The following is a 24,142-nucleotide window of genomic DNA, read 5'->3' as shown; positions in this document are numbered from 1 at the left end:
AGACACTCAACATGTACCGGAGACCTACTCTGTACCAGACACTCAACATGGACTGGAGACCTACTCTGTACCAGACACTCAACATGGACCAGAGACCTACTCTGCCCCAGACACTCAACATGGACTGGAGACCCACTCTGTACCAGACACTCAACATGTACCAGAGACCTACTCTGTACCAGACACTCAACATGTACCGGAGACCCACTCTGCCCCAGACACTCAACATGGACTGGAGACCTACTCTGTACCAGACACTCAACATGGACTGGAGACCCACTCTGTACCAGACACTCAACATGTACCGGAGACCTACTCTGTACCAGACACTCAACATGGACTGGAGACCCACTCTGCCCCAGACACTCAACATGGACTGGAGACCTACTCTGTACCAGACACTCAACATGTACTGGAGACCTACTCTGTACCAGACACTCAACATGAACTGGAGACCCACTCTGCCCCAGACACTCAACATGGACTGGAGACCTACTCTGTACCAGACACTCAACATGTACTGGAGACCTACTCTGTACCAGACACTCAACATGAACTGGAGACCCACTCAGCCCCAGACACTCAACATGGACTGGAGACCTACTCTGTACCAGACACTCAACATGGACTGGAGACCCACTCTTCCCCAGACACTCAACATGGACTGGAGACCCACTCTTCCCCAGACACTCAACATGGACCAGAGACCTACTCTGTACCAGACACTCAACATGGACTGGAGACCTACTCTGTACCAGACACTCAACATGGACTGGAGACCTACTCTGTACCAGACACTCAACATGTACCGGAGACCTACTCTGTACCAGACACTCAACATGGACTGGAGACCCACTCTGTACCAGACACTCAACATGGACTGGAGACCCACTCTGTACCAGACACTCAACATGGACTGGAGACCTACTCTGTACCAGACACTCAACATGTACCGGAGACCTACTCTGTACCAGACACTCAACATGTACCGGAGACCTACTCTGTACCAGACACTCAACATGTACTGGAGACCTACTCTGTACCAGACACTCAACATGTACTGGAGACCCACTCTGTACCAGACACTCAACATGTACCGGAGACCTACTCTGTACCAGACACTCAACATGGACTGGAGACCTACTCTGTACCAGACACTCAACATGTACTGGAGACCTACTCTGTACCAGACACTCAACATGTACCGGAGACCTACTCTGTACCAGACACTCAACATGGACTGGAGACCCACTCTGTACCAGACACTCAACATGAACTGGAGACCTACTCTGTACCAGACACTCAACATGTACCGGAGACCTACTCTGTACCAGACACTCAACATGTACCGGAGACCTACTCTGTACCAGACACTCAACATGTACTGGAGACCTACTCTGTACCAGACACTCAACATGTACTGGAGACCCACTCTGTACCAGACACTCAACATGTACCGGAGACCTACTCTGTACCAGACACTCAACATGGACTGGAGACCTACTCTGTACCAGACACTCAACATGTACTGGAGACCTACTCTGTACCAGACACTCAACATGTACCGGAGACCTACTCTGTACCAGACACTCAACATGGACTGGAGACCCACTCTGTACCAGACACTCAACATGGACTGGAGACCTACTCTGTACCAGACACTCAACATGTACCGGAGACCTACTCTGTACCAGACACTCAACATGTACCGGAGACCTACTCTGTACCAGACACTCAACATGTACTGGAGACCTACTCTGTACCAGACACTCAACATGTACTGGAGACCCACTCTGCCCCAGACACTCAACATGTACTGGAGACCTACTCTGTACCAGACACTCAACATGTACCGGAGACCTACTCTGCCCCAGACACTCAACATGTACTGGAGACCCACTCTGCCCCAGACACTCAACATGTACTGGAGACCTACTCTGTACCAGACACTCAACATGTACTGGAGACCTACTCTGTACCAGACACTCAACATGGACTGGAGACCTACTCTGTACCAGACACTCAACATGTACCGGAGACCTACTCTGTACCAGACACTCAACATGGACTGGAGACCTACTCTGTACCAGACACTCAACATGTACCGGAGACCTACTCTGTACCAGACATTCAACATGTACCGGAGACCCACTCTGTACCAGACACTCAACATGTACTGGAGACCTACTCTGCCCCAGACATTCAACATGTACTGGAGACCCACTCTGCCCCAGACATTCAACATGTACTGGAGACCCACTCTGCCCCAGACATTCAACATGTACCGGAGACCTACTCTGTACCAGACACTCAACATGTACTGGAGACCTACTCTGCCCCAGACATTCAACATGTACTGGAGACCCACTCTGCCCCAGACATTCAACATGTACTGGAGACCTACTCTGTACCAGACACTCAACATGGACTGGAGACCTACTCTGTACCAGACATTAAACATGTACTGGAGACCCACTCTGCCCCAGACATTCAACATGTACTGGAGACCTACTCTGTACCAGACACTCAACATGGACTGGAGACCCACTCTGCCCCAGACACTCAACATGTACTGGAGACCTACTCTGTACCAGACACTCAACATGTACTGGAGACCCACTCTGCCCCAGACACTCAACATGTACCGGAGACCTACTCTGTACCAGACACTCAACACAGAGACACCCAACATGTTCCTATCCAGCCCAGGAATCTCTATCAGGCTTGTTTAGAATAAATAAAAGTAACAAAACCCTTTCCATCATCATAAAAAATATCTGCTAGAAGAAACCACCGAGAACAGGTCTAAGGTAACAAAATACATCAAATGCCTGAAACTGGAACACTTTGAAGGAAACAATCCTCACATTGTTTTCTCACTTCCTTGAACAACTGTTGATCGGAATGTCATTCCTCAGCTTTGAAATCTCAACAATCAATAACAATTCTTAGCATTCAGGAAATATTCAGACATGAGACAAAGATTTTTCTTCTTACTTTCTGCAGTTATCAAAACGCTAGCTGTTACAATGTCAGACTGATACCCAAGGTGAGGTCCATAGGGCATACCAGGTCGTGGTTTAGTAGTCATCACTTTCATAAATATATTTGTAAAATATGTCTTCTTTTTTTAAAGCTATCGAAATAGCTTCATCTTCAAAATAAAGAAAATTACAGTCTTGTGATCTTGAAACATGTGCTTTTCTTTTGTGAGTTGAAAACATATTTCAAGGAGCAAGTGAAAATACTTTTACTGGAATAATCCAACTGGCCTATTTTACAGGTGCTGACCAGGACAATGTCATTTATACTCAATACAAGATATATGAGACTTGAACCCTTAATTATTTCTGGGCTTTCCCACACAAGGGATCCATAAATCCATATCTTTGGAACTGAACACTTATCTCGAGTGTAAAAGTGTGACAATTCAAATCTCACTATTTCTATTTAAGTCTGACTATGCGCATTGTGAAAGGCCACTTTCTGTACAGAGGTGGGGCTATGCCCTCTGTACCTTAACCAGGGGTTCAGCAATGCAACTCTACTTTATTTGAATCTTTACAAGGGGTTCAGGGGCTCAGGTTAGGGCTGGGACGAGTCCCAATTTACAACCAATCGACCCCCTATTACCCGACCCTACCTTGGCACCCACTTTAAGTCTCACGAGTTAGGTACAAAATGTCCTATTGGGAATAGTAAAATGTATTTACCACACGTGTAAAATGTTCTGATCATGCAAACACTGAAGTTGACTAGAGTTTTATCTTTATTCAAACCTATAGAGGTCAGAAAGAAATGCGAACATCAGTGACTTGTAGTGTAACCTTAGAGTTCTAGGTAGTTTTTTCATCAAACACTATATCATGTGATTAACCATGGGTCCTGTGGGTACCCAGGTCCTTCTCAGTACCCAACCGACCCGAGTTACCCGTCCCAGCCCGAGCTCAGGGACACAACTCAACTTTACTTGTATCTTAACAGACCCGTGAAGATTCCGGGGTGGAATAGGTCTTCAGCAACCCATGCTTGCCATAAAAGGCGACTATGCTTGTCGTAAAAGGCGACTAACAGGATCGGGTGGTCAGGCTCAGTGACTTGGTTGATGTAGGTCATCGATCCCAATTACGTGGATCGATGTTCATGATATCAATCACTGGATTGTCTGGTCCAGACTCGATTATTTTACAGACCGTTGTCATATAGCTTGAATATTGCTGAGTGCGGCGTTAAACAACAAACAAACAAACAAAATTAACAAGGGACTCAGGTGTTCAACTCTACCAAAACCGAAGCGTCATTTTGAAGGTTTAATAATGCATGATACACATGACCTAGCAATGAAATAAACAAACATTTTGCAAGTGACATGTAATAATGGATTTCACAAGCTGGACAAGAGAGTGGGTGAATTTCGTTTAACGTATAAAATAAATTATGTCTGTCTCTCAAAAAGAATCGAGTCTGGGCCAAATAACCAGTAACTGCAAAGGAACCAATCCATGCCATCTGGGGCACAGTGACACGCAATCAGCTGTATCAGCTAAGTCGCAGACCCTGACCTCTGGATCCATTTTAGACACAGTAAACAAGATTTAACTCTGCTAAAATTATTAAGATTGTGATCAGGAGCTTGAACTCCACTCAGTTGTCATGGCAACGTGACATTCGCTGCCAGCTAGCTGTCTGATACAAATTAAAGTTTGAATGATATTCAAAGTGTTGCCTAGCAACAAGGTGGACAGCAGATAAGGTGTATTTTGAGATATATATTATAAACTGCATGATGTCATATGGTGGTTGAAGATGATGATTACTGAACTCTACCTGATAAAATTGCGCCATAGTTTCCAAAACATTAAAGATATGGACAGAAAAAAACCCTCCAGATTCAGAGAAAATCTTTGAAGCAAATCTTTGACTTCAGCACTTTACTTATGTGATAAGAGGAATATATACATGTATCGTCCCACAGCAACAACCAAATTGCCAGGTCAGAGAGAGTGAGTATGGTTTGATGCCACTTTTAGCAATAGTCCAGCAATATCACGGCAAGGGACACCAGAAATGGGCTTCACACATTGTACCCATGATGGGATTCGAACCGGGGGCTTCAGCATGATGAGCTAACGCTTTAACCGCTAGACTACCCATCAGCCCCTGCCAGGTCAGAATATGTCCTCGGTACCCAATCAGTGATCAAGCATTCATCTAAGATTCTAAACTTAGCACACTTGATACACTAGAATGCTTGATTCTAAATGATTAAAAATGTTTCCTTTCTGCAAAGGAAACCCCTTTCAAATATATTAAGTCTTTCACACAAAAAATGTGAGTGTGAATACATCGATAGCCTACATATCGATTCATAAAAAATGAAAGTGCTCGGTTCCAAATTAGAATAAGTGGGACGACATCAAATAGAAAAAAACAGTAGGTTTATCTCCTAAATGAAAAGTTACATCTTGCTTATTGTTAAATAGTTATATATCCCTGCTGTTCTACCAATAAACAGAATCATTTCAAAGTGTGATTCCAGCTAAGTGCAATGCTGGTTCTATCCCAAAGTGTTTACAACACCCTGTGGCCTAAAACCTGACACATTGGCTCTGTGGTGGGTGGTATGTCTTATCAAGATACAACACATTGAATATCTTACACATTTCAGCAAATGTGACGGGGGTCGCTAATGGTGGGTGTGATCAAGACGAGTATGGATGGGACAAGAAAAAAGCAGCGTGCAGATATCGTTGAACTACCGAGAACCAGGCGCCATCATGACCCAGCGTTTGAAATAGGCACTAGTCCTGTACTTAAGGGTTTTGCTATATGTTATCATTATAGTGAGTGAGTGAGTGAGTTGGGTTTAATGCCGCTTTTAACACTATTGCAGTTATATCACAGCATGTCAGCTTAATGTGGGAGGAAAGCCCCAAGTGATGCAGGTCTCGGACGTATACCACTTCGGCGAAACCCACGAGCATGGGTATGGTGCTGACAAACCTAGAAACATAATCGGGGTGATCCGGGATTCGAACCCACAATCATAGGTTTCTGGCGTGCCCAAGGGGCGCAACTTTGTGCAGCGAATCGTGGCACCTTAGACGACTGGGCCATGTTTCATTATAAGGATTCTGGACTAAATGTGTTAGTTTCTACCACTGTGACGTCATTATGTGTCAATGGAAGGATGCTCCATCACTGGATTGTCTGGCCCAAAGCAATAATTATTTACAAACTGCAGTGAAATAGCTGAGATACAGCTGTATGCCGAAACAACTCACTCACCTTTCGGTGTTATTGAAATAATGGGCTAAGGAATTAAATTATATGAGGGTTGAATGATATGACCTGTCCAGAGGTGATAGTGTTTAATGTAATTTTCAGAAATATTTCTGTTACCATGGTGACAGTTGTTATCTCAGTTTAAAATAAATCTAAATAAATATTTATGCTAGCAATTCACGCTTCGATAAATATTTATTTACATTTAGACATGAACTTGCTCAAAGCCTTTTAATTAAAATCAATATGAAAATACGAAAATGGATGCAACTTCATTTCATACGAAGCACAAATTATTGCTTCATTCTAATGGAGCTAGAAAACCCTTCAAAAGCTGTTACCATGGTTACAGTCCAAGAAATAATGATAATGACAATCATCATTGAACATAGGATTGATCAATCATTCCAATCACAATGTTTTCTACACATCAATACTTCCAATTTCAAGAGATATTCTTCTGACTTCGGACTGACATTTGGAAATCTGGTGACCATGACCTTTAGTGGCAGGAAGAGAACCACAAGACGTCCCACGTCTGGTTACTGTGAACGGCCTCCGTGGTCTAGTGGTAGAGCGTCCGCCCAGAGAGCGGAAGGTTCAGGGTTTGATCCCCGGCCGCGTCATACCAAAAGACGTTAAAAGATGGTACTTGTTGTTACCCTGTCTGGCGCTCGACATTAAGGGGCTAAAACAAGGACTTGTCGGCGCGGCGTCAGTATACTGTGTCTGAGTGGGGTATTCATGTTAAACTGCGGCATGGTATCTCAGTGAGCTAGCACTATAAATCGGCGTCAGTCCGGACTAGTACAAGCAGCCACACAAACACACACGCATACATGTATATGCAAGTCGCTATACAAGTGCAATAATCTTGTTGGTGTATGGTTTGTTAGCCAGTTCCTCTGTGTTCGCACAAACAAAACAGACAGAATAATCATATAAAATCAGGTGACAAAATTGTTTGTTTCTTTGTCGTTTAACGCCTCACTCAGCAATATTCCAACTATATGACAGTAGTCTGTAATTAATCAAGACTTGACAAGACAATCCAGTGATTGACATCATGCGCATCGATCCACGCAATTGGGACAAATAGAGGGTAAGTGAGTGAGTGGAACATTATTCCAGTTACCGTATTCGACTAATATGAGCCCCGCTCTAATAAGCGCCCACTTGCTAATATATTGGCTAGTGAACAATCTCAATTAGCACCCCTTCCTATTGATCAATGTACACAATAGGGCTGCAACGATACAGGAAGGTCACGATACGATACGCATCTCGATATTCTGGTCACGATACGATACGTATCTCGATACGCAATGATAATAAAAACAAGACTTAAAGCATGTAAAGATTGAACCTTTCATGATTTTGGAACAGTCAAAATTATTTTATAATAACAAGACTACAGAAGTTGTTCAACTTTCCTTCAAAACAATTCAAAGTTCAAACACCAGAAAATAAGTAATGTACTCCACCAGTGATACAACTTCAAAGAATTTTGATGCAATGGTCGAAGAAATTGTAACTGAAATTATTGTTTTATCAGGAATAATTTATTCCAATATCGTGTTACCTTAGTTGCAGCTTTTACTCTATAATTATATATTTATAATCATAAGAACCACAAGTGTAGCATTTTGGTACTGAGGGACTTCCCGTGCTACATGTATTTCGATTGCGATAACGTTATGTTGACATATATTAGCCAAATTGCCACAGATATGACTTTTAACGAGTCAAAATATGGCATTTTTTATATATGTATCCATTCTCGGGCAACTAAAGTTCGTTTCAATGCGTCAAAAGCGGTAATCTGACCGTGGTTGCTGTATCTCTTCACACACGATTTCACATAACTTAATGAAAACAATATTAAATGGAATTTTGAATAAAATTAATAAAATATATTACAAACACAAGTCCAGATATACAATGAACACGTTTTAATAACAAGATAGTATAATAATGGTATTGAATTGCGTACTTCAGTTCGGATTTGCTGACTGGCATTTTCTGTGTTATGTGCTTGCGGTGATCAGCTGATAATGTTTTATGAGATGGGGAAAAACATCTGTCGGTGTAAAACCTGAGCTTATTAAAAATGTAAGTACGTTTTGGGGAGCCATGCGTTAGCGCGCGCTATAACCATGTTAGCGGTTTATTGAAAGGCACAATACCGAGGAAACGCTGTACTTGAGATTTGCGTTCCGTATCGTGGCGTATCGATTAATAGGCCCACGTTTATCGTATATCGTATCGTGGGTCAAGTATCGCGATGAATATCGGTGTATCGTTTCACCCTTAGTACACAAGACTTTTTTATTCGCGTAAAATACGCAGTCATGTGTTATATGCATTCTTAATTATGGGCAATTAAATTCTGGAAAAATGTATCTGTCGTACATAAACATTTCAGTGTGTCAGCATAAACCACAAAATTTATCTTTCAACTCTCTTTTTTCCACCAAAATAATATTCTAATAAGAGCCCCCTATTTCTAATTTTGAGAGCGCCCTGGGCGCTTATTACGTCAAATACGGTATATCACAGTATGTCAGTTTGATGTGGTAGGGAAAACACAATTCTACCATGCATTTGGAAATTACTCGCTTCTGATTGGTCAATCACAGTATGTCAAATCACAATAAACCCCCTCTGACTGAAACAGCTGATTGGATGGCCGCACACCACCGAAGCTAATATTCATAGAATAGTTTTTTTCATTCATTGTCAGTAGGAATATTTAAATAATCATATCTACAAATATATATTACCAAATGCAAAGTTGCGGGTACTTCAATATTCAAAGGATGTGTTCAAAACATATCATAGAATGGAGATAAACCTGTAGATTTAACAGCGCTAAATTTAACATTTGAAACCTCATGCTACACATTAATTTCCAACTCCGATTTAATGTTTAAATCTACAGGTAACCTAGAACTACACTGAAAACACAGCAACTTTATCTCCTATGTGATGCTGGTCTTAGGGAGTGCGTGAGTTGTGTTTAACGCCGCTTTTAACAGTATTCCAGTCATATCATGGCGTGTCAGCCTAATGTGGGAGGAAAGCCCGATGTGATGCAGGTCTCAGACGTGAAACCCACGAGCACGGGTTTGGTGCTGCCAAACCGAGGAACAACTGGGTCGAAACAGATTTGAACCCAGGATGATAGGTTTCTGGGGAGCCCAAGGGATGCAACTCTGCACGGTGAAGTGCGGCACCTTAGACGACTGGGCCACACATACCCTAGAGGAGTAATGAACAAATCATGTTCCATCAACCAAACACAACCCAAAACAGTATCAAACTACTTTATCAGACGTCATATCCATTTTTTATTCCGGTTTGTAAAAATATTAACTGTCAGCATATGCTACCCCCGATTGAACACGTTTGTTTGTTTGTTTGTTGTTGTTTAATGCTGCAGTCAGCACTATTACAGCTATATGACAATCCAGTGATTGACATCACGACCATTGCTCTATGCAATTGGGATACAATGACACACATCAACCAAGTCAGCAAGCCTAACCAACCGGTACTGTTAGTTGCCTCTTACGACAAGCATAGTTGCCTTTTATGGCAAGAAATGGGTCACTGAAGACCTATTCTACCCGGGACATCTTCCTGAGGCAAGGGAGTTAACTAACTATAAAAGTCCAGTTTCCACCCTTGGCTGGAATTTCTGGGCTCGATCGAAATCTGCACGTTGAAATCCATGTTGATTACGAACTGGATGACGATTTAGTTATGCAATTTTGATTGGACTAAGCATAGACTCATTAGTCCAGACAAAATGTAACTCCATAATTCCAGTCTAGTTCGGCAAGGGTGGAAACTGGACAGTTGCAGTCAGATAACTCCCTTGCCTCAGGAAGATGTCTGAACAGAACCTACAGATATCCGGGAATATCATCAGGTTATCAATAGGCCTTGTTCAAGCACAGAGTTCTCGTCCCTTGGGAGCTTTAATTAATCATGTCTGCCCGTCATGCACTGATCGATGTCTATTCACGAAGTACAATATCACAGATTACCCTTATTCAGGGATCCATAATGGATTAGATTTGGCTTTGTCTTCAGAAGAAAGACGCCTTTACTCCTTCTCTGTACTCGGGCTATCAATGTTAGATGACTAGGTCACAGGGGTTTATTGGATACTGACAGTCAGAATATATACAAAGAGGCAAAACAAAAATGATCACGAAAGAATTGCCCCACAATGAAAAGATAAGTAAGGGTAGGATTTATGGATGAACAACTTCTTTATTATATTAAGAGTGATGTTTCGGTGTAGGCTCTAACACCGTTATCATGCATCGCTGTTAATTGTAATAAAGAAGTTGTTCATCCATAAATCCTATCTTACTTAGTACTCCAACTTCTAAATGCCTATCAAAGAAATGAAAAGATACACCGAAAAAGTAATTTTACAGCCTTTGGTAATTCTGCAGATACAGTTAACTACGGTTATAACGAACACGCTTATAACGAACTGACGGATATAACGAACTTACTTTTTGGTCCTGACTATTTGCTGTTATGCTGTATATATACTAACGAACTACGGTTATAACGAACTAAAATTAATAGTCCCTTTGAGTTTTTTATAACCGTAGTTTACTGTATATCAGAGTGGGGGCGCCACCATGAACTGGCATCAACCAGTTAAACCGCGTGGGGATGATGCTGGGAACGCCATCATATATCGCGTTGTTGGTGTATGGTTTGTTAGCCAGTTCCTCAGTGTTCGCACAAACAATACAGACAGAATAATCATGTAAAAACAGGTGACAAAATTGTTTGTTTCTTTGTTGTTTAACGCCTCACTCAGCAATATTCCAACTATATGACAGTAGTCTGTAAATAATCAAGACTTGACCAGACAATCCAGGGATTGACATGATGAGCAAAGATCTATGACATTGGGATACGTTGACATGCATCAACCAAGTCAATGATCCTGACCACCTGATTCCGTTAGTAACCTCTTACAACAATCATGGGTTGTAGAAGACCAGTTCCAACCCGGATCTTCACTGGTCTATCGATGTATCGATACATTCTATATCTAACGTTTATATCTTGTACACATTTCAACTGAGTAAGTGAGTATGGTTCAATTACGCCGCTTTTAGCAATATTCCAGCAATATCACAGCCGGGGACACCAGAAATGGGCTTCACACAATGCACCCATGTTGGGAATCGAACCCGGGTTTTCGGCGTGACGAGCGAACGCTTTAACCACTAGGCTACCAGACCGCCCCATATTTCACGTGAAACCTGGTTCACTTTAAGTGGTTCAACAGTGGAAGCTCCTCCATGTTAACCTAGACACCTAAGTTTCAGGGCTATGACTCAGCGAAACAGCTTGATGTTCTAACCACACTCTGTTCTCGCTCGAAAAAAAATGACACGAAATGGGCAGACAATAAAACTTTGTCAAGTCAAGGAAACCTTACACCTGCAGACTGCATCAACTTCTCGCCCAGATACAAATGGAAACCACTTTCACTGCAGTATAAGAAATTATCACTGAGGCTCGTAGCGAGAAACAGGTGCTTGCCTTTAGGAAGACGATCAACTGACCTTGTGGAAGTGTTAGAAATTAAACGGCGTCTTTGAGGTGGTCCCTTATCATACATGCATCTAGGGACCCAACACAACATGGAACTATATCTTTTAAGATCAGGGCTATGACAATGACGCCATGACTTCCATGCTTAATTTTGAACAGTGTGGGGAATCACAAAATCTAGCTCTCTGAAAATATAATTACACAGACCAGAAAACTAGTGTTAATTTAATGCTGTAGGAATCCTGATTCATCTGAATCCAACATTTACATCAACCACTAATCAAACCCTCTTCATCAAAACTGGTGACATTAGTATAGTTCTGAGAAATAGGATTCTCTGTGGGTTTATCCTGTTCTGGTTACATTGGCAGCTAGTTACATTGAATACTTATTGATATATATTCTCAAACAACAGTCTGTTTCAAAACTAAACTAAGAAACATTAGACAGATCTTTGAACAGTATTCAATGCAATTTCTGCTCTAACTTCCTCCTACACTTCAATAAGAACATAAGGGGCGGTCGGGTAGCCTAGTGGTTAAAGCGTTCGCCCATCACATCGAAGACCTGGGTTCGATTCCCAACATGGGTACAATGTGTGAAGCCCATTTCTGGTGTCCCCCGTGTGTGATATTGCTGGAATATTGCTAAAAGCGGTGTAAAACCTCACTCACTCAATACTGACATATGACCAGAGCCATGTTCCACATAGTTATCTTAGCGGTAAGATGATCATAACTCCCAAACTTTAACACAGGCTTATGACAATCGTAGTGTTAAGTTTGCTTCATGTAACTGGGCCCAAACTCTCCATCCGACCTGTGAAGATTCCGGGGTAGAATAGGTCTTCAGCAACCCATGCTTGCCGTAAAAGGTGACTATGCTTGTCGTAAAAGGCCACTAACGGGATCGGGTGGTCATGATATTAATCACTGGATTGTCTGGTCCAGACTCGATTATTTACAGACCGCCATCACATAGCTGGAATATTGCTGAGTGCGGCGTTTAACAACAAACCAACCAACCAACCACCTCTCCATCCTTGCCGACACACTTAGAATAATGTTAATACAGCATTCAGGTGTCAAACCCATAGTATCCCAAGTATTTTCCATCACTATCCTAGCTATAGGTAATGCTGGATAACGGGGGCTTATCATTAGTGAAGTTCAAATATACCACTGAATGAGGATCATTAAAAGATATTATCACCATCTTGAACATTGCTGAATAAACCCCAAAAGCTTAATGGTACAATGTCCTGATTATGATTAGCATGCCATCCTGGATTGTAAATTTAAAAGAAATAATAAGAATAGAAGAATAGAAGAATAAATACTAAATACAATCCTAGAGGTGGCCTCAAGTAGTTGTATGGGAGAGCTTCGTGGTAGAGATAAGGGTTGTCATAAGGGTTAAGTTAAGGCCTGCAAACAGTCTAGACACCATGTTTGCAATGCGTATCAGGTACATAGGAATTACTGGGGATCTATATGAATAAACAATACTTGAACTGTATTAGCTTTCATATTTAAATTAATTCTCAAAATAAATCCATATTTCCTCCAGCACATGCTAAGCATTTAACATCATCTCTCATAACTCTTTAAAAGAGTGGCTTTGTATCCGTAATGATAGTACAAGTTACCTCTACAAAGACATATCATTAGGTTTTCAGCAACCCATGCTTGTGGTAAAAGGCAACTTTGCTTGTGGTAAAAGGCGACTAACAGGATCAGGGGTCAGGCTTGCTGTCTTGGTTGATGCATGTCATCGATTGTATCCCAATTGCATGGATCGATACTCATGAAGTTAATCACTGGATTGTCTGGTCCAGGTTAAATTATTTACACACTGCTGAAATATTGATGAGAGCAGCATTGAAAAACAAACAACATAACATCACTATAACTGTAACAGCAAAATTTGGAAAATGTTTAACTCCAATTTGGGAATTTTTGCTGCAGACTTGAGGCCCAATATTGGCCCTCGGAGCAAGTCTAAACAAATCCCTTCATAATCCAGAACAAAATGAAAAATTCCCATTCTTGTCAAGTATTTTATGTATCAAGTGTGTTTTTATCTCCATTAAGCAATATTTACACCCAAAACAACATTCTTTGCATAGATATGTTGATAATGTTAATGAGAAAGCTAAAGCGTCACTTCCATGAATCATAAACCCTGACTGAAAGGTGATTATCTGTGTGTGAGTTGGGTTTAACGCTGCTTTTAACATTATTCCAGTTATATCACGGTGTGTCAGCTTAATGTGGGAGGAAAGCCCCAAGTGATGCAGGTCTTGGACGTTTACCACTTCGGTGAAACCCACGAGCACGGGTATGGTGCTGACAAACCTAGAAACATAATTGGGGCGAATCGGGACTCGAACCCACAATCAAAGGTTTCTGGCGTGTCCAAGGGACGCAACTCGTGGCACCCTAGACGACTGGGCCACCCGTGCCCCCGATAGGTGATTATCACTGATCATGTTCTACTAACCCAATGGGGAAAGGCTTCCTTCATCATCTGTTTGAAGACTAACTAGAAGTGTTGTAATTTAAAGCAATATTTCAATGAGGAAAAGAATATTTTATGTTTCAAACAGGGAAACAAGAGTGGAATGCAGAAATTAAATAAGTTCTTATCCACAGATTTGATAAAAAATGTTTCCACAATATGAAGATGATGAAAGATCAGAATCATCACAGCACAGTTCTTAAAAGTACATAAACATGGAGGACTGTTTTACCGGAGAATTCTTGATACATATTTAGATGCACAAAAAATACAAAATGCAGCTTATTGTGACAAATAATTCAAGATGTAAATTAACTGCAGGCCATAATTTAAAACGAGGATATAATGTGACATAACGTCTGACCTAAATTTTACCATTAGACCCTACTTAAACTTTAACCTATTTTAAAAACAGCACTTTTTATTGAAATCCATGCATATTCAGACCAAACCACCCTTTGAGGCCAAAGGGTTGTTCGATCTATGAATATGCATGAATTTTAAAAAGTCCTGTGATTTAATAGACAATAACATGCAAGACGATGCATAGGTCCCTCTATAAAGTACTGACATAAAATAAGTATCTATCATCATCATGTCTGTAGACCCCATGCACCTCTAAAATAAAGATACGGAAAAGGAATACAGCATCGCTGTGTATTTTGTAAAAGGTCTTGTTTCCATAGATCAGAATATAATTAATATAATTCAATGAGTCATAATGATTTACATTTCATTCAAACTATGCAGGCCAACACATAAAAAACAGGCCATCTTCAACAACCAACCGCAATGACCAACAGGTTCATTCATAACTATTTCTTTACACTATTAGTACAAGTATCACCTCACCTATTCATGTATTGAAATGCCTGAATAATTTCCTGAGAGGGAAACATTATTTTAAAAGTGTTCTGACCTTTACTTTGGTCACACGCCTGTTTTCAATCCATTGAAAAATTTAAACCATGACCTAAATCCGTACCCATGCATACCAGATGATATACCCTGGACCAATGACTCATAGGGTTCTATTTTCAAACTGGAATACACGGTGTATACACACAACTGGACACTGCCAATGTGTTGAAAAGAATGAAATTATTAAATAAATGCGTCACACATCAAAACATTTAAATTTTAAGGCCAGAATCAGTGACAAGTCATTTTTTTTCAAATACAAACCTATTTTAATCATTCCTATTGATTCTTTATTCAAAGCATTTATAACATTCACAATTCTGCAATTGTATCGGTATAAAAAAGCAATAGGTTTGTTGATTAACTATTCCAAAGAGAAAAAGAAAATGACAACTGGCTTCAAGCACCGCCTGTGTAAGCATCAAGGAGACAAAATGCCGGCTTCAGTGTATGGTGGCTTATCGTCTCGCCGACAAGACCGGGTCATTATGATATACTTAATTCATTCTTACCTAACAAAAGAAGTTTAACTTCTCTCGCTGCCTTCTCGCCATCAGCTCTGAGAGTTTTGTCGATCATTTTCGATCTCTCAATCGCGGCTTTGTCTTCTTGACTGGTAACACACCCCATGTTTCTGTTTGGTGGTCCTTACAATCGGCCGATATATTCCAAAATAACACACAAATTATAATCCAAAAGAATCAGAATGAAGTCCTGAAATTACTGAGTGGATACATTAATCCCACAGAGATTCACACCCCTCTAAATCACTAAAATCACTGACGAATCCACATCCGAAGACGCTGTGTATTGAGTCCCTATTTACGAGCCGAGCGACTGATGCCGATTTGAACGAGTGACCCGGATGAACGGGCACCTGCTATCGCAGCTAACTTTGACGGGAAATCAACTGCGGAAACGGAATACCGTACTAGATATAAAAGGCGGGTGGTATGTGTGGCTGTTCTTTTCATCGTTATGCTAGGCACATTCCTATAATTTGATAGATAAACTTATCTTATATTGGTATTTTAACTTTGCTATTTCATTTATGATTATACAACATTTTAATTCGGCAAATAATTCACACTAAAATACCATTTCAAATTATTACAATACCTCTGATCAAATGTAAAATATAAATGAAATGCAGCATTGTTTAATTACAACGCAGTTATTTTCAAATGGGAAAAATACAATGATAAATTATTAATCCTTCACTGTCGAACATGGATGATAATAATAAATACAGTAATAATCCATAGCGTAAGATATTTTACAACATTAACATTTTAGATGTTATTACGAAAGCTTAATGGGTTTTCTTGCATGGCCAAATATTATTTTCTCATTCGTTATTACAGTCGCCCTCATAGTTCGCAATTAATGTGATTGACTAAGAGCACGCTTGGGCAGGCATATAACAAATTAGTCTGAAGAGTTCGGACCCAATACACACGTGGAATCTAATTATCCATAAATATCGCACACGCCAGTTTATGTCATTCAGAATGCCTTTGCCGTGGAGATTGTTCATCGTCACGAGATACGATGACTGGCCTACATTATGAATGATTGTGTTTTATACTGGCGTCAAATTGTATTTATTTTTTTATGTATTGAACATGAAACTGATGACAAGTGCTTCCGTGATGTAAAAAATAAGATTTCAGAACAGGAAGTTTGTTTGAAACAAATAATAGCGGTAATATCAGTTAAAACGACACTTTAAAAAATGCTTATTTACTTTAAAAAGTATAACCAAAAACATCCATCGAACAGTTTTATAGAGCATTCACATACAACCACCAAACAGCCCTCGAAGAGTAGCCTCCCTTGTCTTGACAGCATCACAGTGAAACCTAAAAAATTGGGATGTTGCATACGGCTAGACTTGTCTAACATACAGTCCCCTAAATACAGTTATGAAAGGGGTTAATTAAAATTATTTCCCTAAAGGACTCCTCGGGTACTTATGAACCCCCATGTCTTATCTAGAGCTGAAGATGGGATGCGTATAGGCTGCTAGAGCTGAGAATGGGATAAGAGTAGAATGGGGGCGAATGTTTTATTACATATATAAATACTCTGGTCCGTAAGCGTGTCCATGTGCTGGAATTAAAAACATTTAGTCGATGTACATTTTGCATAAATTCTATTCAGATATGGATAACCACTATTAATCATCCCCGAGAAGTACACTACATCACAAGGGAACGCATTCTAAAAACCGTGTTTCAGCTGTTAAATAATCTCAAAATGGTGAAACCAAAATAAAGCAAGCAAGTACTTTTTGCTAGAGCGTGTCAAATGTTAAATGAGTCAGAAAAGTTTATTTAGCTTTCTTTTGCAAATGTTTGACAAAATACATGCTTTAGTTTAATTTAGGTATTCGTTGCCGGATGCATTTTACTGGCGCTTCAAGTATACACACATAAAACTAGCTGTGTCTATGTTTGATAGACTACATGCACATTTTTAAAATCCGCAATGTAGATAACTTACGATTTTTTAGTATTGTTTTTTAACATAAAATAGGAAGTAGTGCCGAGAATCTCTGCATATCAGAAAATAAAGAAATCTGGACTTGCAAACTATTATAAACTTTTATGAGATTTTGGATCTGTATGAACATAAATGACTCTTATTTAGAGGGAAAATATATTGGAGTTATTTTGTTGTCGCATTTCATCAACGTCGTCTATTTTTTATCCATATACACCCTAATTAGACAACATTCTAAAAGACAAAACAGTCTGTAAAATAAAGCAATTGTTCAGTGAAAGTTCAATTTCGAATTATATGAAACACTTTATTGAAAGGTTTGTCCCTACAACTGTTATATCTGACGCAGGAAACGAGTGGTATGTTCTTTCTGTTTTCCAGTTATAAGAATCAAAGAGGACGCACCGTTCATTTATCGTATATAATGTGAATTCTTTTGAATAGCTTTATTTTATTTGTTTCTTATCTATCGGTTATTGTTGGTTAATGTCTGATGCTTTATTTTATTTTCTGTATTTTTAATAAACAGATCTTCCGAAATAAGATACACGTTTTATTTGCTATAACAAATACTCAGTGTATGAATTCAAAGATCAGATATTGGATTATATTGGTGGTGACATCACAGTGGACATGGATTTCAACTAATTTAACGTTTCTGTCCTGGCGCTAGTAGCTTTAGCAAGCAAGTGAAGATCGTTTGGGTAGAACACACTTTATAAAGCTTACAAAACAACAGCTTCCTAACGACCGGTCAAAGATACAGACCGCATCCGTGGTGTATAGTGGGCAGATCGTTTGCCCGGAGAGCGGAAGCTGTTGTTGCCCTGCCTGGCGTTCGTCATTAGAGGGATAAAATAAGGACTGGTCGGCTTGGAGTTATAGTTTGTTATGTTGAACAGTTACATAAATATCAATACCAGATTTTAATATAATTTCTTCCCGGCTCATTTGACTTATAATTCAAAAATATAACACTCGTGGCATTATTCAAATAAACATTTTTGGCATTATTCAAATAAACATTTTTGTTCGCATGGTTTTATTGCAGTTGACTAGTGATCATTCTAGCAATTCACAAGTTTTCTATCTCAACAGTAAAGGTGTTGGGTGATGCTTTCCTCTGATCACACCGTCACGGTTGGTGTTTCCGCCCCTTCAGCATCAACTAAAGATGTAGATACGTCTTTGCATCAACCAAGCTGTAGTAAACGATAGTATTAAACACGGGGAATTGGCGTAATACGCGTAATAAGCCATGTCGACAAATAAACAGTCCCAATAATTGACAGGCGAGAGTAATTATGATTAAGACCGTCATAGTTATATGATATTACGAAATTTATTTCTAATACTTTCTTCAAATAATATACGTAGATTGTCTATAGTGTCTGTTCAAATGAAACAAGTGCACATAATTGAGGATGAATTTTGTTTTACAGATACAAAAACAAAAAGCTATTGATAGGTAGCATGTGTTTCTTCCAACTATAGGAAGCCGCAAAAGAATATCTTTCCGTTTTTTCTTTCCATCGAAAGTTTGACCATTTAACCGGTGTAAGTTAGCGCATGCGCATTGGCTTTCAGCCATGTTGACAACAAATGTGTAAAAATTTCGTGTATGTTGGATTGTAGTGTCAAGATGCACGCTAGATCGACGTCTATACAGGTCTAGCACGGGCAGAAAGACCACAATGTCAACATATGGCCCTAATTCGTCATCTAGGGAAGCAAAACCTGGGTTTTGGAAAACGGGTGCCAGTGTTCCCGGCAGGTAGGTGTGCCCCTTCTGCTGTCACACTCGCAGACGGAAGTGCCACACATTTCCCCTGAAAGTTACAAATCGTAAATAAATTTTAGCGTCAATTTGATACAGTGGATAATTCACGTTAACTAGTTGAAAACATCGCAGATCGTTGTTTAGAATACACATGTGAAAGGATATTTTGTATCATGATCTCAGCTGCAACATCATTTTTTTGGCAATTTCTGAACGTTTTTAAAAAAAATAAAAATACATTTCCTTCGATAATAAAATTTATACATCACAATTGACATGGGAATAATCAGTAAACAAAGTAAACTGTCCGTAATCACTGGTCATCCTGACACTTTGCCCTACATTTCTTAGGGTGTTTATGTTTTATATGACAAGATTCTTGAGCTTTTCTGGATATAGATGTTGTCATTAAGATTTCATTTCAATGTCCCATCAACTGCATAAGTATCCAGATAACATGGTGTTCTTTCAATCGCATTTGGTGACACCAATGTCAATGCTAAATACTGATGGGTTAAGTACATACATGGTGAGAACTCATATTGTAGCAATTTGGGGGTTGAGAATAGGAAGTTATTTCAATTTCAGTTTAAATTTACCATAAAATAATTGTTGAACAGACTAAGATAGACTGGCCAAGTATGTTTTTAGTCAATTGCAAATATCACTGGTAAGCAAACTTTGCATGCATTTTCACACGCAAAGATGACTTCCTTACCATATGAGCTTGCTGAAACTGTTAAACGGACAGTTCGTTGACGGTTCTGCGCATTTTTAAATCATGCATGAAATAATTTTCAAATGTGACGTCACATGCCTGAATGAATTATCAAACCAAAACAATAGAGCTCTGCACAGAGAAGCCGACAAACGCAAGCACTTTGCAGAGTAAACTGGCTTCAGCCATGTTTTTTTTTTATAAGAGGCAAATTTGAAGAGAAAACTTGTGGGTTTTTCATACGAATGAGTTACAAATACTAACTGCCAGCTGGATTCCACCGGAAGCCAGTGTTTATCACAATCTCATTGAAATCAGATCTTCGTTCTCACTATCACTAAACAAAGATCTGAGGACATACCATTACGGGTCACATCAGAACGACCTTTCATCCGACCAATCAAAGCGTCGCTTACCAGATCATGAAAGTGACTGTCCAAATGTAATTTCTAATCATGCAACCCTGAATAAAGTTAACACGCTTACGTGGGATAAACACTTGAACGGTGGAGGCGTTGCACGGTACGTGTGAAGCACTGCCATACAATCGCAACTATATATTAGACATTCCAGAATGTCCGTTTGTTCAGTTTACAAAATTTTAATCGAGAACTGTTCAACATATTTTTCAAGTGTAGTCTGAAATGGAAGTCGCCAGGTTGAAACAAGTACTGGAAAGCTCGAGAAAAATGCTTTCTAATTGGCTGATGTCGACTTCTTGTTAGTCATTTCAGTGGTCGGTCAAAGTTTGCGAAAGATCATTCTGACGTGACCCGTAATGGGATGTCCTCAGATCTTTGTTTAGCGGCAGCGAGAACTTAGATCTGATTTGAGTGAGATTGGTGTTTATCAAAGCCTAGATTACAGTTTAAGTATGCCTCGGTTGTATGAAGCCAATCTCTCTTCTACCCGGTGTCCCTTTAAAGCTTGCGGACAGCCAAGTTCCTCTGTCACATTGTCAAATCTTACACAGTTCATTCATGTGTTTTTCATCTGTTTCATTTTCGACAAGTCTACACATTTAGATAAATAAGAAAATATCCTGAAACGTGAAAATTATTTTCATTATGTATTTACCCTTCACATGCTGTCATCGAAGCCCTACAGAGAGCTAGCGATACGGTCACTTTGATGTGTCAAGCTTTATTCTACCATGAATTTGGAATTTACTCGATTCTGATTGGTCAATCAGAGGCTATTAAATCACAATAAACCCCCTCTGATTGAAACAGCTGGTCTGACAGCTGCATCACCATGAAAGCTAATACATGTATTCGTAGAATAGTACTCTTTTCAGTCACTGTTGGTAGGCATATTTAAATAATTATATCTACAATTACAGGTTACAAAATGCACAGATGCAGTTACTGCAATATTCAAAGGATGTGTGGCAATACATTTCATGCAGAAAACACAATACAAATCTACAAAGGGAATGTATTTACGTTTTGGAGATAACAGAATGCTTGGAATTTTGGCGCTTTTCGGGGTAGAATAGGTCTTCAGTAACCCATGCTTGTCTCCCCGTGAAGATCCGGGGTAGAATAGGTCTTCAGCAACCCATGCTTGTCTCCCTCGTGAAGATCCAGGGTAGAATAGGTCTTCAGCAACCCATGCTTGTCTCCCTCGTGAAGATCCGGGGTAGAATAGGTCTTCAGCAACCCATGCTTGTCTCCCTCGTGAAGATCCGGGGTAGAATAGGTCTTCAGCAACCCATGCTTGTCTCCCTCGTGAAGATCCGGGGTAGAATAGGTCTTCAGCAACCCATGTTTGCCATAATAGGCAACTATACTTGTCGTAAGAGGCAGCTAACAGGATCGAGTGGTCAGGATCTGCCTTGATTGATGCAAGTCATCTTATACCAATTGTGTGGATCGATGCTCATGGTGTCAATCACTGGATTGTCTTGTCCAGACTCCCTTATTTACCGATCCCCGTTGTATAGCTGGAATGCTACAAAACACAGATATGTGATTGTGAAAAGATACTGAAAAGTAATTGAATTTCTTTTTTTTGGTAAGAAATTATGTTTATAGTATTATTCACCATTTCTTACAAGCACCAGTCATAAGATCTCATGGTATTTTCATTTTACCTAATTGAGTCAGCCCAAAAGTCTTTTTATTTTGTTTCCAATCTCAGGGTCTTGTCACATGACATATGTATTATCTCATTGAGTGACCTGATCATGTTTGCAATGATGATAATTTTATGGGTGCAGCCTCAAGTGAAAATGTCAATATTATCAGGTCACAAGTTGAGAGAATCATGAGCGAATTTAACAAGAAAAGACGAACTTCCTTTTTTAAAAGTATTTTCTTACTTGTCACAGTATTAAAGCCATAATGTCACAGACATGGCTGAGGCAGGCTGAAAATAGCTCAATACTATTTCATTCAGAACATACTGGTAAACATGGTAAAGAAATGCAGTGATCAAAGAAACTTGGATCACTTTGACAGTTAGCAGTAAAAACATGTTCGTATGATTTGTGAGACTTTAGGTCTATTGAATACAGAGCTCCAGATAACTTTTGGAGCAATTGAGTTTTTAGTTTTTACTCTAGGGTTTCTATTTTAATTGGGTTTTATTTATAACATTTTTCATTGGGTAACCAATATTTCTTCACTTACCTATTCATCACTCTATTGGGATTAATAATAATAGTGTTTTAGATGTATATAACGGTTCTAACTATAGGCTTGACCCAGAAAGTAAATCAGCTCAATGTGTTTCAGAAATCTCTGTTGTACGCATACTGAAAAAACTTCATTGGGTATTCACACGTGGTGTTTTTATACATTTGAGTTTTTCATTTAATTTATGCGTTTCTGTACGCAAGGTAATTGAAAGTAATTGGGTTTGAACATTTGTTAGGGGTATTTTACGCAAATACGCAGCTTATCTGTAGCTCAGTAGTCAGTATAGTTCACCCTTGAGCCTGTTGAGTCTGACTAAAAGTACATACCATTGGCAAGTAACAGATGGAAGCAAAATGTATATATTGTTGAGTGGGTTACTTTATAGCAGATATTATTTATCAGAACATAATTCTAAGCAAACACTATTTGTTATGTAGACCGAGAAACCAACAAAAGACCATGTATTTTTGTAGGGATATCCTTGACGAGTATCAATGTACCAACTTAAAAGTATGACAATATATCAATATGTTGATTAATATTAAAGTGAGTTATTCTGTATTTGTATATATAGATACATATTACCAAACAAGATATGCCATTGGAAATCTTTATGCAAAATAGGAAGTAGGCTGATCCATTGAAAGTTTAAACTGAATTTTCTGCCTGGTTATTGTCCATCTTATTGTAACCTTAACAAATGTTTCCATTTATTAATTTGGGATTGCAGGGCTCAATTTAAGGAACTTGATTTTAACTTGCATCAGGTGCATGTTGACACGAAAACCTAGTTGCTCCAGGTGCATGCTAATATGAAAACCTAGTCCACTGTTAAAAATTGGCACTAGTCCTATAGTCCCTACCAAACTGCCCAATAGTAAAGGTATCCTAAGGACCAGTAGAAATTGGCCCATTTTAAAGTTTTGCTATATGTTATCATTATAAGGACTAGTGGACAAAAACTGTTAGTTTCTAACCCTGTAGTTGCTCCAGGTGCATGATAATGTGAACACCTAGTCACACCAGACAAAACCAGTTGCACACTGGTCCCATAAAGTTGAAACATACATGTATAAATCACTGTGTTGTGTCAAGAATTACACATAACACGGGGCTTAGTGATGTCACAGGGTTATAGGTAACCTTGGAGGTATAGAATGGGTTCAAAGATAGGAC

At 39.5% G+C, this 24,142-nt stretch overlaps 2 protein-coding genes across 3 annotated transcripts in view; one reads left to right on the top strand and one right to left on the bottom strand.

The window, feature by feature from the left end:
• The window catches only part of LOC139446718 (guanine nucleotide-binding protein G(i) subunit alpha), a 79,002-nt gene extending 62,805 nt beyond the window's left edge, over positions 1 to 16,197 (bottom strand). The window contains exon 1 of the mRNA XM_071228011.1: positions 15,834 to 16,197. Coding sequence (XP_071084112.1) covers positions 15,834 to 15,951 — 118 coding nt within the window. The 5' untranslated portion in view covers positions 15,952 to 16,197. The remainder of the gene's footprint in view (positions 1 to 15,833) is intronic.
• A 3,225-nt stretch (positions 16,198 to 19,422) lies between these two features.
• Positions 19,423 to 24,142, top strand: part of LOC139444973 (TBC1 domain family member 22B-like) — a 31,309-nt gene continuing 26,589 nt past the window's right edge. For both annotated transcript variants that reach the window (XM_071226010.1, XM_071226011.1), the window contains exon 1: positions 19,423 to 19,600. In XM_071226010.1, the coding sequence (XP_071082111.1) occupies positions 19,521 to 19,600 (80 nt within the window). In that variant the 5' untranslated portion in view covers positions 19,423 to 19,520. The remainder of the gene's footprint in view (positions 19,601 to 24,142) is intronic.

Source organism: Haliotis cracherodii, unplaced genomic scaffold (assembly GCF_022045235.1).
Source record: "Haliotis cracherodii isolate W230 unplaced genomic scaffold, xgHalCrac1.p SCAF_6, whole genome shotgun sequence".
In the NCBI taxonomy this organism is placed as follows: Eukaryota; Metazoa; Mollusca; class Gastropoda; order Lepetellida; family Haliotidae; genus Haliotis; species Haliotis cracherodii.
Note: the sequence above shows the minus strand (reverse complement) of the source record. Positions and strands in the feature narration are given on the sequence as shown.